This window comes from Arvicanthis niloticus, chromosome 26 (genome assembly GCF_011762505.2).
Source record: "Arvicanthis niloticus isolate mArvNil1 chromosome 26, mArvNil1.pat.X, whole genome shotgun sequence".
Classification (NCBI taxonomy): Eukaryota; Metazoa; Chordata; class Mammalia; order Rodentia; family Muridae; genus Arvicanthis; species Arvicanthis niloticus.
This window is the reverse complement of record NC_133434.1, coordinates 26,093,137-26,107,651: the sequence shown is the minus strand read 5'-3', so window position 1 is coordinate 26,107,651 and position 14,515 is coordinate 26,093,137. Positions and strand designations below refer to the sequence as shown.

Genomic DNA, 14,515 nt, shown 5'->3' with positions numbered 1-14,515 from the left:
GATACTGGACTTGATCATGGGGTATCAAGTGACCAAATGTTGGAGACAGCCATCATAAACTGAACTCCACACAGACCATCAAATCATAGTATCAGGTAGGTAGAAGCAATCTATTCTAGGGTGGGAACTGGTATATTTAGGAATGAGTGCAGATAGAACCAGAGGACATAGTAACCTGTAAAGTTGGTAGGCTAGTCCCCATGACCACTGTTACGCCTGCTCCAGGTACTAATAATTGGTTATAGGGAGATCTTTTTACAAGCTGCTAACAAGAGGAGGAGAAACCACTCATGTAGCTTATGAGGAGTCTGTTCACTATGTGAATTCAGGCTGGAAATGGAGGGCAGGTGCACTACAGCCTTACTTAGGAACAGTTTTGAAAGACAATGATGAAGGAAGATGGCTTTAGAGCTAGAGCTTCAGAAAGGTATGTTGGTCATCCATTTTATGTGGATAGAGAAGCAGAGTCTGGAGGTCTGGGAGGCCAGGGACAAGATGGCTTAGAATAGAGGCATGAAGATGAATATACAGAAGAATTTAACTTGGAAGAGGAACCAAGTAATCAAGACAACAATGCCTGGGCTAGCTCCTCAGTCAGCCTTTGCCTGGGCTAGCTCACTCAGCCAGCCTTTGTCACTTCCCACCCCATCATATGCACCATGATCACATGGCAGAGAGCAGCAGGAGCGTAACAGCATGGGTCCCACCTACAAAGGCTGAGGTTGCTACTTGTTATGGTCAATCTCATCAACCTGACTGGATTTAGAATCATCTAGAAGGTAGACCTCAGGGCATGTCTGTGACTGAGTTGCCAGAGAGGTTTAATTAAGGGGTAAAGACCCCACAACGGGGGTAGCACTCCCATGGGCTAGTGGCCCAAGCAGAATGAGAATGAAAGGGGGGCAGCTGAACTTGTTATAATTTACAGAGATGAGTCAAGGGTCACTGTATCTCAAGTTGCACTCACCATCCAGACACTCCTGTTGGTGGATAGGAGAGAGACCTGCTGAGCCTCACTTACAGCAGACCTTGTAGGCAGGACTTCACAAGGACTGAGGTACATCTTTCAAAGTGTCTCAAATCAAATGTGTTTCTATGGTATTGGGACCTGGGGCTCTACAAGGCCAGACATCTTTGTCTCTGAAAGAGAAATCTTCTACCAGATGATTCAGTGAGAGTCCTCTTGAGCTTGGATCTCTGATTTTAAGGCCAGAACTGGTCTACAGAGTGAGTTCTAGGACAATCATGGCTACACAGAGAAACCCTGTTGGGGGATGGGAGGTGGGGAAGAAAAGTACTGTCCGGTCCAAAAGAAACTCAGCCCGCTACCCTCCTGGGACTCTATTCGTTCTGTTTGGCTCCCTCTCTCTTGGCCCTCTCTCATCTTTGTGTTCTCTCTCTCTCTCTCTCATCCTTGTGCTCTGCTCTTCTCTTCTCTCCTTCTCACACCCCCATGGCCTGGTTCAGCCTACTGGTTATGTTTACTCTACTTTCTCTCCCTGCTCTGGCCTCTTCCACATGCCTCTGGCTGTGCTCTCCCTCAATCTACAATAAACACCTTCTCAACCATACATCTGAGCAGTCATGTCCTTACTTTATACACTTGGTGCCAAATGGCAGTGCTGTATAAACTGGAGGAGAGAAGCCCATGAGCTGAAGAAGTTTAGGGTAGAAAGTTGGATGAGAAGAGCTGAGAGGGGCCACAGGTACTGAGTGAGCCCACAGACCAGCAGACATTTCGGCATGCTAACAGCCATCACAGTTAGCCATTTGTCCTGACTTTCTTTTACCTGATCATTCCTACTAAGCTACAGCTATCATCTAAGAACTTTGGGCACTTATGTGCAGGGCCCAATGGTCAGGAAGGAAAGCTGCCGTCTTGACCCAGAGTGATCTAAGAGGCACTGAATGCAGCTCAGTAACCTTGGCCTGAGAAAGGCCTGGTGGTCAGGGATCCTGGTTCTCAGTACTTGAGGCACCCGCTGAGCTCAGGCTCAGTGGAGATGCTAGCAGAGAGAGACACTGAGCAGCCAGAGCTGCAGACTGTCCCACTAACCTCTCGTTTCCACCGGGAATCCTGGAGAAGCCTGCCTAAATGGACTGGCTGAAGGCAATTCTCCTCCTCCTTTTGTTCTTTGTACAACTATTTCTACAAACAGCAAGCAGCCACATAGAAGCTAATAGAAACTGTTTTCTGCCTCCTTGTCTATCACCCAGTGGGAAAGAAGGGCGTTCAAACACCTAGAGGGAACGCTTTCATAACACCAATCCTTCATATGCGCATTTGTCTGGGACTTGACATACATGTAAATGTAGGAACGTATCTAACCGCACCCTCCCTCCAGAAGTTCTTCAGGACACGATTCTGCCTTCAGACTGAGTCTGCTGATTTGTTAGAGATTTGCACTGGCTCTGTTCTGCCCGGAACCATCATGCCCCGTGGGAACTGCGCCTCTACAGGGCACGGCTGCTGCTGCTTCACTGAAGCCTAGGATGTGCCAGAGACATTTGGGGGGGGGGATGGCGGGGGGGGGGGGAGAGGAGGAGGATTCTCGCCTCTTTGGTGTTTTGCCTTGTCATGGAGGCAGGAAGGAGGTAGTTCATATCTCATCTTAAAAATGTTTTTTAATAAATATATTCCTTTTGGTTTTTACTTAAAGTACTCCTTTCTTTCAATAGGACTTAGATTTGAGTCTTGTGGGGGTTGGGTTGGAAGAAGAAAGTGATGATAAATAGAATACTAGTTGTCCCTCCCACGAACGGCTTAGGTGGGCACAGTCCCAGTGTGGGTCCCAGATGGGTTCTGACTCCATTCACAAAACTAAGAAAGTGAAGACGATAATGATTTATTGTAGGGGACCAGACATCATAGTGAAGAAATAGTACTGTGGGCTACCTCTTAAAGGTGAAATTCACTCCTGTGAGGTAGGGCTTGAGTTTTGAGAGACATCCTGAGCAGTCCAGAGGTGGATAGATTGGTCCGTCCAAAGAGTAAGAGTCCCGGGCGTTGATTGATTCCAGGGGGTGGAAGTGGGTCTGACCAAGGGTAGGGAAGAGTAGGGAGGAGATCTGGGTGGACCTCAAACCTGGCCCTAGCCTGCTGGTGTGGCCCAACTCCATCCCATTCTGCCTCCTTCTGTGTAGTTTGTACTGGATTTTCCCATCATAGCTTTCTCTCTCCCCGTTTTCTTCTAGAATCCAGCTCAGATATTGCCAACTCAATAGACCCATTCCCAGGTAGTAACAAAAATTAAGTTATTTATATTATTTATTAATAGCTTTATTGTTTTGAGTCCCGTAAGGTCACCAGGATCGGCACCTAATCAATGCACGTTTAAATTTCTCCTCCCCTGCCACTGGGTTTGGTTGGCACTTTACGCGTAAAGGAGCGAGGAAAAGAAGGAATGGAGTGAAGGGGTTCCCTCCACGGGTGGAAAGCTGTGCACGGCAGGTCAGTTCGTCCAGACCTTCCCGCTGTAGGTCTGAGACAGCCGGAGAAGTCGCCCAAGCAACCGGCGGGCGTGGCGCGCACTGCCAGCGTCCCAGCGCACACCCTTACCTTTGCCCTACTCCCAAGTCCCGCCTCTAGCTTTCCGCTTTCCTCATTGGCTGCGTGACCGCCCAATGGGCCCCCGGGAAGCGCGAGCCCCGCAGTCTCGGCCTAGGCTGTCAGCGCTCGTGCTCGCGTCTCGCGAGCGTTCGGGTCTTTGACGGAGGCGGCGGCGGAGGCTCCCGCGCGCTCCGGGTGTCTGAGGCCGAGGGTCCAGCTGGGCTGACTAGAGCAGAGACAATGTTTCGAGCAGCGGCTCCTGGGCAGCTCCGGCGGGCGGTGAGTCCCGACAGGGAGGGCCGAGCAGGGGACGTCCGAGTCGCAGCCTGCTGACCCTGCCAGGCGAAGGTCACGGGCTCCCACCGTCCATGTAGACCGGCGGTGCGGTGCCCGAGAGTCGGGTCAAAGTTCTGAAGCCTCCGCCCTTGACCTCTTCCGGGTCGCGCTCCCCTAGCCCGGGTTCCCACGGTCCTGGCTCTCGCGTGGCACTCTGGGGCTTCTAGGTTCTCGCTGCGTCCTCAAAGGGGCCAGATGCTGCCGCGGAGCCGCTCGGAAAGAGTTGGAAACCTGGGCCCCGTGCGGCTGCCCTGAACGCCCACCGTCCAGGCCCGGGGCGCAGTGGCGGCGTAGATGCCCTGCTCCACGGCTGGCCTGGTGGGACAGGGCTGAGTGGAGGGGCTGGCGCGTCCCAGCCTGGGATCCCGTCTTGAGAAGTCGCAGGCTGATGTTGGCTTAGTGGCCTGGGAACCGTTGGCAGTGGGAAGTTTCAGTGCTTTCTCCGTGGTGACAAAGTTTACCACTTGTCTGTTTTCCGAGGACCTGAAAAAACAAAACAAAAAACTTTTTTTTTTTTCCCCTTGGAGTGCTGTAAGGGAACAGCAGTTGAAGGCTGAACGTTTAAGGAGCGTGTAGACCTTTCTAATTTACATTTAGGTTGCTAGAGAAGCAAAATTGTCAGCCTTGGCCTACAAGTTTTCCAGACATCTTGTAACTTTTTACCCACGTTTTATTCTAGTGTCTTTTACCCCAATCAACACTGGGAAAGTTTGAAGTTTTTTTTTTTTTTTTGGTGCCCCTACCTTGCTGCCTTGTTCCATTAGATGTTGCCACTCCTTGTTTAAAAAAAAATTTTAAAACATCGTTTAGGATCCAAGTTCATCTTTCTCTCTCTCCTTTTTTTTTTTTTTTTTTTTTTTTTTTTTGTTTTGTTTTGGTTTTGGTTTTTTGAGACAGGGTTTCTCTGTGTAGTCCTGGCTGTCCTGGAACTCACTCTGTAGACCAGGCTAGCCTGGGACTCAGAAATCCGCCTGCCTCTGCCTCCCGAGTGCTGGAATTAAAGGCGTGCGCCACCACGGCCGGGCTAAGTTCATCTTTCTCACACCTCCTTTCTAAAAGAGAATCAATAAGCAAGTGAAACCCGAGTTTTGGGGGCAAATTCCAAGCACCGGTCCCTGACTTGAAGCAATTTTGTGGATAGGTTTTATGCCCAGCATAATTGTGGTAAGGAGAATTCAGAATTTGGTAATTTTGTAGAGCTAATGGGGAAAATTCCACATAGCCAGTATTTATACATAGGCAGCACTGCCAAACCTTTGTTGTGATTTGCCAAGAATTGTGACCTTGGCTTAGTTTTAAAATTAGAAGTCAAGGGTAGTAGAGTACTGTCTCTGAAGTCATTAATATTTTTAAGATTTAAACTGCAAGCATGAAGCAAACGGTGCGAATACACTCAAATGGACCCACAAACACACATTAACTTTAACTTTTTAAATTTTAAAATTTTAAAATAATTACAAGTTTACAGAAAAGTGGCTCAAAAAAAAAAAAAAAAAAAAAAAAAAAACCCTCAACATTTCCCAGAATCCTTCCTTGAATTTCACAGTTTGTTAGCAGTTGACACGTGTTCATCTCTCAGTGTTCACACACATTGTTTTTCTAAACTATTTGAGAGCATGTTGCAGACATTCCCTTTAATTTTAAATGGTCCCTAGGTATTTTATGAGGATGAGGCTAAGGAAGTCACTCTGTAGTGGAGCCCAGGCCTGCTGTTATATTCATAGTACAACAGAAACAGGCAAACCATGGATTTACAGCACCCGCAGACACACTCTCCCAAGGTAGCCCAGTTCCTGTGGTTTTCATGGTGATTTAGTCTTTATTAGAAAAGTTTCTCAGCCTTTCAGTTTAACATTGGCTTTTTATGGAGCACAGGCCTTCTGTTTCGTAGACTGTCACCAAGTTTTCCTCATGACTACAACATCCTGTACATCCTGTATTGTTGGCAGGGATGTCAGAAGTGATTTGGGCTCTCAGTGCATTATATTAGGAGACAACACTAGTTTGTCCCACTAGTGAAGATCTTAACTTCAGTTGCTTAGGTAATAAGTTGTTTGCCAGGTTTTCCCAATGTTAAGTAAATACCCTCTGTGTAATTTTTAACTAACTACAAAAATAGAGTGAGACTGTGTAAAGCTGTTTCTCACAGACTTTCACATACTAGTTTTAACACTTGATTGAGAAATAACAGATGATACTATAAAGCCAAAATGGTTTATCTCAAATCTATGCTCTTGGTGGTTTTTTTTGTTGTTGTTATTACATGTTTTTGTATGTGATGTATGGGTGTTTGCATATGTGTATGTGCAGGTGTGTGTGTGTGTGTGTGTGTGTGTGTGTGTGTGTGTGTGTGTGTGAAGCATGCTGGAATTGAGTATTCTAGCTGTTGAAGTTGCCCTTAAGTCTGGGATTACAGGCAGCCAATAGATCTGCTTTAAACAAAACAAAACATGGGTTCTAAAGGTTCAAACTTCCTCTCATACTTGGCTGGGCAAATTCTTTATCCACTGGGCTCTTTCTCTAGCTTCTACTCTTAAATTAAAAAAAAAAGAAAAGAAAAGAAATCAAGAAAAACCTCTGTAACTATGATTTCTTTAAAAAAAAAAAACAAAAAAAAATGTTTTTACTAATAACATTTTTACTATCCAAGCCATTTGAATTTCAGCTGATCTGTGTCATGGAGTGATGTTCTTATGGAGGAAATCCTCAAAGTCATCTGAATGAAGGTGCTTTTGTTTATTTTGTCTTTTGGAGTTAAAGTCTTGACTAGACTTGGCTGACCCAAGACTCAAAGTAATCCTCCTGTCTTTGCGTATCAAATATTGGTAGCATAGTCACTCTGTTCGGACACCCATCAGTGAAGGCAAGTCTATATCAAGTTATAGAGCTAGAGTCCACTCAAAGAAAATAGTTTAGAATTTGCAGTTGGCTGAGTTATTGTGTGAGTTATTATTATTAATTTGTTTTTAAAATTTTTTGTCGGTTAGTAAGAGCCTAAATTTTTTTTGTGTGTGTAGTAAGTGAAGCAACACTTTGAGGTCATTTGAGTGCTCTTGTCTCTGTGTTCATTGGCAGAGAGGAAGGAGCATGTGTCATCACTGAGATGCTGTGAACTATTAAGGACAGGACATTTTTCAGAGCCCATTGTCCAACATTGATGAATGGTACTGAACTCTGTGATTCACATGCATATTTAAATTTCGTTTGAAAGAAGGGAGCCAATTTTTGTGTGATTCTGAAACAAAATTTATTGCATAAAGTGATTTCATTAAAATTAATGCTGTCTGCCAATGTGTCTACTAAGAGTCTTGTCTGTTTTTAAAATGAAGTAAATTGACTGTTTTTAATATTATAATCAATGTCATATGACATTTCTAGTCATGGTTGAAAGCTGCTATGTTTTATTACTAAAGAGGTTAAAGCAGTTTAAGTATAAAAATGTAATATACATTTTATTATGACAAAATGTATGTTAAGTAGGGATAGGAGACTTTAAGTATATATTATTTAATCCCTTTAAATACTATTTGGCAAGGTTTTTTAGTTCATTCTCACTATTTTCTGTTTGTTTTTTAGTTAAGAAGGAAAAGCAAAACCAAGTCTCACTCCCTTCCCCCACCCTTCCATACCTGTTCCCTGTGTCCTTATTCCGTTTACTTTCTTAAAGGTGGTTGGGAGAAATAGGTTAGTTCGGCTCTTACTCCTCTAGGCTATGAGGGGGTTTGCCAGGGTGCTAGGACGTGGAGTTGTAGTGATCAGAATGCCAAGAAACTCACTGTAAACAAAAGAGTGTCAGTAGTGTTGAGTTGAGTAAGAGAAGGACCAGAATGTGTCCACTGGACTAGCTCATCAGGAGTGTTTGTGACCAAAGAGATTGGCTTAGAGCTATGGAAGAGATGGAAGCCAGCTTGCTGTGAGTTAAGGAGAAAAAGGCAAGAATAGTAGGGGGATCTGTGGATGTTATAAGGTTGGCTCTTAGAGAGTATAGGGAGGGTGATGACTTTTAAACCCTGCACTCAAGAAATATGCTACTTAATAACAGACCAGTCAGCTTTATACAGGAAATGGCTGGAATGCAAAAGAAAAGAAAAAAAAATTCACATTTTACTCTTTGGAACTAAGTGTAGTCAGTATCTAAATAAATTCCCAAGAAGCATGGTGGGTTATCTATGTTAGTGCTTAGCAAGTTGTATACTGCTTTGTGATAACCAATTGGATTGTCAGCTTGATTGGCATAGGGAGCCCAGTGAGGTAACACTAGTCTGTAATCCCAGCACTCAGGAGTCAGAGGCACACAGATCTTTTGAGCTGGAGGTCAGCCTTGTCTATATATTGAATTTCAGGCCATTGGGACTCTGTCTTAAACAAAACAAAACCCATGTAGGCATTAATAAGTCACATCTTTGGGTTTGTCTGTGAATGTGTTCACAGAGTTGTTTAACTAAGGAGGGACAGCTGCCCTGAAAGTGGTGGCAGCATCCTTTGGGCTGATGTTCTAAGTGGAATGAACAAGGAAGAAGGAGAAAGCCAATTGAGCACCAGCATCCATTTCTCTCTTGCTCCAGGAAGGAAGCCCCGCAGCATGCTCCATTCCTGTGAATTCTGCCATCTTTCCTGCCATGAACTTTACCTTCTTTAGCTAGAGCCAGAACAGATTCTTTTTTCCTTAAGTTCCTTCTTATGGGTCACAGCAGTGATTAACTTACAGATGATCTAGGAACTGTTGCTTTTTAGGCTTCAAATACTTTGGGAAACCTTTTCATTTTGTCTCTCAGCATTCACTGAGTGCCACTTATGTGCCAGGCACAGAAGTAGATACTGGATTCATAGTGAAAGCAATCCTTGCCTGTTTGGTAGCTTGGAGAAGATACATGCTAAGCACATTAAGAGGATCAGTGTAGAAAGAATGGGTATTTGGGGAGAATAAACTCCTCTGGGGGCTGGAGAAAGTCTGAAAGGGTATTGCAAAGTCTTAGGAAACTGAAGTTTGCTAAGCGTCTTACTACACAGTAACGAAAATGATGGTTTTCTCTAACATTTTAGTTTTTTATTGCTTGTGGTACTGGAGATGCTAGACAAGTATTCTACCATTGATTTTTTTTTTTTATCTTTATACCCAGCTTCTTTTTATTTTGATTCAGATTGATAACTTTGTAGCCAAGGCTGGACTTGAATTTGTGTTCTTCCTGTTTTAGATTTATTAGGAGCTTAGATTCCAGGTCTGTACTACCCAGCTAAGTTTTTTCTTAGATTAAAACTATAGGTCATTGAGATAGCTTAGTGGGCAGAGGTGCTTGCTATCAAGCCTGATAGTTGTAATTTGACGGGTCCCTGGAATCTACGTGAAGAGAACTAACCCCCTTAGGTTATAAATATTTTTATGTGATGGAGAGATGCCTCAGTGGTTAAGAGTGCTGGAGTCCCAGCACCCACATGGTGGCTCACTACCATCCATAACTCCAGTTTTGGGGATCTGATAGATTCCTTTGAGCTCTGTGGGTTCCAGGGGGTGCACATAGATAGACACATGCAGGCTAAACATTCATACACATAAATATATCTAAAATTACAATGTTCATATTTTTTTTTACTTTTGTCTGTTGAAATCAGTCAACTTACCATTGTTTTGATCCTGTTCATGACCTGTGTATTAACATGTTTTTATTTTTAATATAGTGTTTCTGAGGCTAAAGTAGGAACAAAATATCTCTCATATTAATTGATTATTTAAAACTGTCTATATAAGAGGAAGGGAGAAAGATGGCTATGGCCACCAGTACCTGCTGCAGAGGTCCTTGGAGTATGAGGGACCCATGGAAGTTCCTAGGAGCAAAAAAGGAGTCTGCAGGGCCAGCAATAGTTCTAGAACAACTAAATAAAAAAGATTGAGGAGGCTTATGGGTAGATGCTTTTAAAGTGTAGACACACAAAACTGCAAGGAAAGATGGCAAACAGAGCCAGAATAATGATGAATCTATACCCTGTGCTGTTCTGTCTCAGCCAGCAGGCTGTAAACACAAGTCATTCCTGATGAGCAGTGAGGCTGCTGTCACCCTGGACAAGGAGATGCGTCCCTTTAGAGCTTCCATAGAAACAAGTCATTGCTGAATGGGGCTGGCTCTAGACCTACAGGCTGCCTTCCCTCATGGAGCCACTGTAGCTGTGGCCTGTGCTGTTTGCCGTGCTGGGAGATAGAAGGCTGCCCATAGGCTACAGACACAATAGTTGAGCCTGGCAAAGCCTGGGATGGCAGATATTGAGGGCAGGGAGATGTGCAGCAGTCAGGACCTCACACAGAACCTGCCCCAGAAAGCCCTACTTAGCTGCAAAATCACCCTGACTTTAGACAATAGCAGGATATTTGAGAAGACTCACAGCAATGGTCCAATATTTATGGTGCTTCAGAAACCAAAAACCTGGAACCAGACCAACAACTCTTTGTAATGAATATTTGTATGCAAAGCTGTCTGCAGTGGATGGGTGGGAGATGATGAGGGCTGACAGGGTGGTGTGCAGCAACATGAGCTTGCACTCCAACTCAGCCCTGAAGCATGCAACCCAGCTGCCTGATTGGCCTGGCTCTGAGCAATAAGAGGATGTTCAAGATGAAGAATGGTTTGTTTTCTGGATTGGACCTCCTCAAAAGACCTCTGTGGAGGCCACTTTGGTATCCATTTTTTGCTGCCCTAAGCTGCTTTGAAGCTGGAGGTTCATGTGGATGGTTTTTTGAGACTTTTTTTTCTGTGTAACAATCTCAGCTGTCCTGGAACTCATTCTGTAGGCCAGGCTGGCCTCAAACTAATAGAGTTCCTCTGCCTCCTGAGTTCTGGGATTGAAGGTGTGTACTGTGATGCCCGGCAAGGGCCATATTGAGGCCTATACCGCCAACTGAAGCCACATTGATGTCCTTGGCCTGTGCTGCCACCAAGGACTGTGATTGGTGCCCTGGGCCCATGTAGTGGCATAGGACTGAGCTGACATCCATGCTTTACACTGCCACAGGAGGCCATGCTGAGGTTAGTGGCATCTGCTGACACCAAGAACCACGTGGATGTCTGTATGGTCTGCACTGTAGCCAAAAACCATGTGTTAGTCCATGATCCAGTCTCCTGCTGACTGAAAGGGGAAGGGAGGGCAATACTTTTGCCATGGTACTCATGAATGCAGAATCACTGTTGAGAAAGAGGGACATAGAAGGGTTTCTGTGACAACTGCCACCTGCCCTCCCCACCACCAAAGTAACAATCTCTACAGAAAACCATCAAAGATGTACAGCTCTCTCTCCACTCTTGTGGTAGAAGTGAACAATTTTGTCAAGTAAAGCCTGTGCTACTTGATCTAAGTTCCCTTTTCTCCATTTCTCATGCAGTCCTGTGAGATCAGATCCAGTCTTCTTTCTTCACTTCTCTGCTGTCATTTCTCATCTTGTCACACTGACTCCCTTTCCTCTACTTCATGATCTGCATCTTTCACCATTTGCTTCTCTTCAGTTGAAAAACTATCTTATCTTACAATTGGTTATACATGCACAAATCTTAGTTCCCAGGAAATCTTTGAGCATGGGGACTATTCTTGTTTTTATTATTATTATTATTATTATTATTATTATTATTATTTATTTATTTATTTATTTATTTTTGGTTTCTTTTTGGAAAGTATCCTGCGTGGCCATGAACTATGTTTTGGTGGTGGTTTGATATCCTGTGCTAGATATGACTTTGGCTCACCCCCTTTAATTCTAAGCATATTTAAATGTTGAAATACCAGCAAAATTGCTGCTTGGTGTTTTAAAAACTTTTTAAATCACATCTTTCATTGGAAGGTGCATGCACATGTCACAGTGCACACATGGAGGTCAGAAGGCAACTTGTGGAATCACTGCTGTCTTTCCAACCATATGAGTCTGGGGTGAAACTCAGGACTTGAGGCATAGGGCAGGTGCCCTCACCAAGTGAACCATCTCCAACCTTTTGTGTTATCTTTTAAAAATAGGATTCTGCTTTTAGCTACTTAGATATTGAATGATTTTCCCCCAAATTAATGGGAATCAACTTTAGTAACTGATTCAAACCCATTATTTCTGAATATACTAATGTCTCAATATTCTTAGTAGAAGTCTGGTGTGTAACTGAATACAATTAGTGATAGAATTTGTCCATTTCCTAGCTTGACAGTTAGCAGATTGTGTTTAAGGATTTTAAATTGAGGTCTCTGTCAGATATTTATTGGACATAGTGGGAAAATTGTTTTGATACACAATTTTTTTTAGGGTTAAGAAATTTGCATTTTAAGCCAGGCAGTAGTATCCCATGCCTTTGATTGTAGCACTCAGGAGACTGAGGCAGGTGGTCTACAGAGTTTGAGTTTGAGGCCTGCCTGGTCTACAGAGAGTTCCAGGATTGCCAGGGCTATACAGAGAAACCCTGTCTAGAAAAAAATAAAAAATGAAGAAGGGAAGGAAGACAGACGGGAAGGAACGAAGGAACAAACGAACGAACTGTCTTTCTGCTACAGTGAAACACCATGACCAAAAAGCAAGTTGGGAAGGAAAGGGTTTATTTGGCTTACACTTTGATATTGTTTTTCATCATCGAAGGAAGTCAGGACAGGAACCCGGAGGCAGGAGGTGATGGAGGGGTGCTGTTTACTGACTTGCTCAGCCTGCTTTCTTGTAGAACCCAGGACCACCAGCCCAGGGACGGAACCACTCAAAACAGGCTGGGCCCTCCCCCATCAATCACTAATTAAGAAAATACCTTACAGCCAGATCTTATGGGGGCATTTTCTAAATTCAGGTGCCCCCCTTTCAGATAACTCCAGTTTGTGTCAAGTTGACATAAGACTTCTTGATTTTTGTTAGGTAAGGGTCTTGTATTATACAGGTAGACACAGCCTAATTTATGCTATCAAGGAAATATTTTATTAATACACTTAAAAAACAGCATTGCATATCACAGTGTTTTCTGTAAAGTCCACATGCATAACAGTTATTTTGAAAGACTACATTAATGTTCCTCTCCATTTCTTTCAGGCCTCACTCCTCCGTTTTCAGAGTACATTGGTAATAGCTGAGCATGCAAATGATTCTCTAGCACCCATTACCCTAAATGCCATCACTGCAGCTGGCCGCCTTGGAGGTGAAGTGTCCTGCTTAGTAGCTGGAACCAAGTGTGACAAGGTGAGAGCTTTTTAAGGTTAGCCATAGCAAATATAATCTCCATCAAGAGGCAGGGAAATGAAAGATGGCAACAGAGAATTATGCAGAGGACCAAAACCCAAACTGGGCTCTAGTCCTCATTAAATGGCCAGGGTCACAGATATTATTGGGTATGAAAAAAGAACCAAAAGGTTTTCTTGTGAAGCATTTTATCTTTCAAAATGAGGTGGAATGCTCGATTTAGTTCTGCTGGCACCATCCTGTGCCATCAGGTACCAAGTAGAATGGTATCTGAGTCCCCTTAGAGGTTAATAGCAGATCCCTTCTGTACGATGAGTGTAATTGTTAATTGCTTCTAATTCCAGAAAGTGGTCAATCTGGGCAAAGTATCAGGGGTGCTAGTATTTAATTGGTAGAAGAATTCAAATCTATGTCTCATTCTTCTCAAATTACATTTCACACAGAAATACCAATCAATGGTTATTGAACTTTTTTTCTTAGTGTTTTTCGAGGCAGGGTTCTCTGTGTAGCCCTGGCTGGTTGTCCTGGAACTTGCTCTGTAGACCATGTTTTCTTCAGACTCAGAGATCTGCCTGCCTCCGGCTCTCAAGTGCTGGGATTAAAGGTGTGCATCAACACTACCCAATGATTTTTGAATCTTATACAGACTGTTTACCACAATGTCTCATAATAGAGTTAAGCCAATTTTATTTTTGGTCTGCTCAGTTTTTAAATATAAACAGATGTTAGATTTATTTGTTTTGTTGTGATTTTAACTACTTTAAAATTTTTAAAAAGTACTTGATATTTAATCAGTTTCAGTCTTATGTATGTCTTGTTCTTATTTTTAAGAAAGGAGTCTGCTAATAATGTAGACAGATTTTTAGTTTTGTACTGTTTCCTTCAGCTGTTAATCATAAACTGAGTGATTATTCTATGTAGTACTGGAAATTTGACAGTAAAAAAAAAAGTTCTAATGGGAAATTCTGTTCCTCTTTATATCCAGGCTGATGTGTTTGACTTTGGAATTAGTGGGTTCTTAATTGGGAATGTTCTTGAAACCAGAGATGCTAATACTGGTGCGTCTCTGTATAACACAGTAAGCCTGCTGTGCTGTTGAGCAGGCAGCCTGGCAGAGCCCACCTGGGTCCTCCTCTCAGTGAGTATTGGGGAGCCTGAGGTTAGGGGGCACAGCTTCCATGCCTACTCATTAGTGAATTAGCAAATGGAAGACAGTAATGGCTGATGAGACTGATAAGCAGAAACCACTCTTCTAAAGTTACTTTAAAGGAAGAATGCTAATTGCCCTTTGTACAGACAATCAGAGTAGTCGAAGGTTTCTCAGAAGCCCTTCTTGAGTCTAAACAGGAAAAAATGAGAAGTTAAACAAGAAAATACTTTTCTTTGTTGTAGATATGTATCTAGGCAGAAACTCCATGTTGACAATGGGCGTAATTGAAGATTTCTCTCTA

At 43.4% G+C, this 14,515-nt stretch overlaps 1 protein-coding gene and 1 long non-coding RNA gene across 3 annotated transcripts in view; one reads left to right on the top strand and one right to left on the bottom strand.

The window, feature by feature from the left end:
- Nucleotides 1-2,830: 2,830 nt before the first annotated feature.
- On the bottom strand, nucleotides 2,831-4,861 carry LOC143439245 (uncharacterized). Its single transcript, XR_013107572.1, has 2 exons — nucleotides 4,630-4,861; nucleotides 2,831-4,369 (listed from the first exon to the last, which is right to left on the bottom strand). It is a non-coding gene; the product is annotated as an uncharacterized LOC143439245 (long non-coding RNA).
- Etfa (electron transfer flavoprotein subunit alpha) overlaps nucleotides 3,632-14,515 on the top strand; it is a 55,519-nt gene continuing 44,635 nt past the window's right edge. Inside the window, exons 1-3 of one of the 2 annotated variants that reach the window (XM_076925317.1) lie at nucleotides 3,700-3,829; nucleotides 6,552-6,612; nucleotides 12,918-13,064. In XM_076925317.1, the coding sequence (XP_076781432.1) occupies nucleotides 6,607-6,612; nucleotides 12,918-13,064 (153 nt within the window). In that variant the 5' untranslated portion in view covers nucleotides 3,700-3,829; nucleotides 6,552-6,606. Of the gene's footprint in view, nucleotides 3,830-6,551; nucleotides 6,613-12,917; nucleotides 13,065-14,515 lie in introns of both variants that reach the window. The other variant, XM_076925316.1, reaches the window with a different exon arrangement.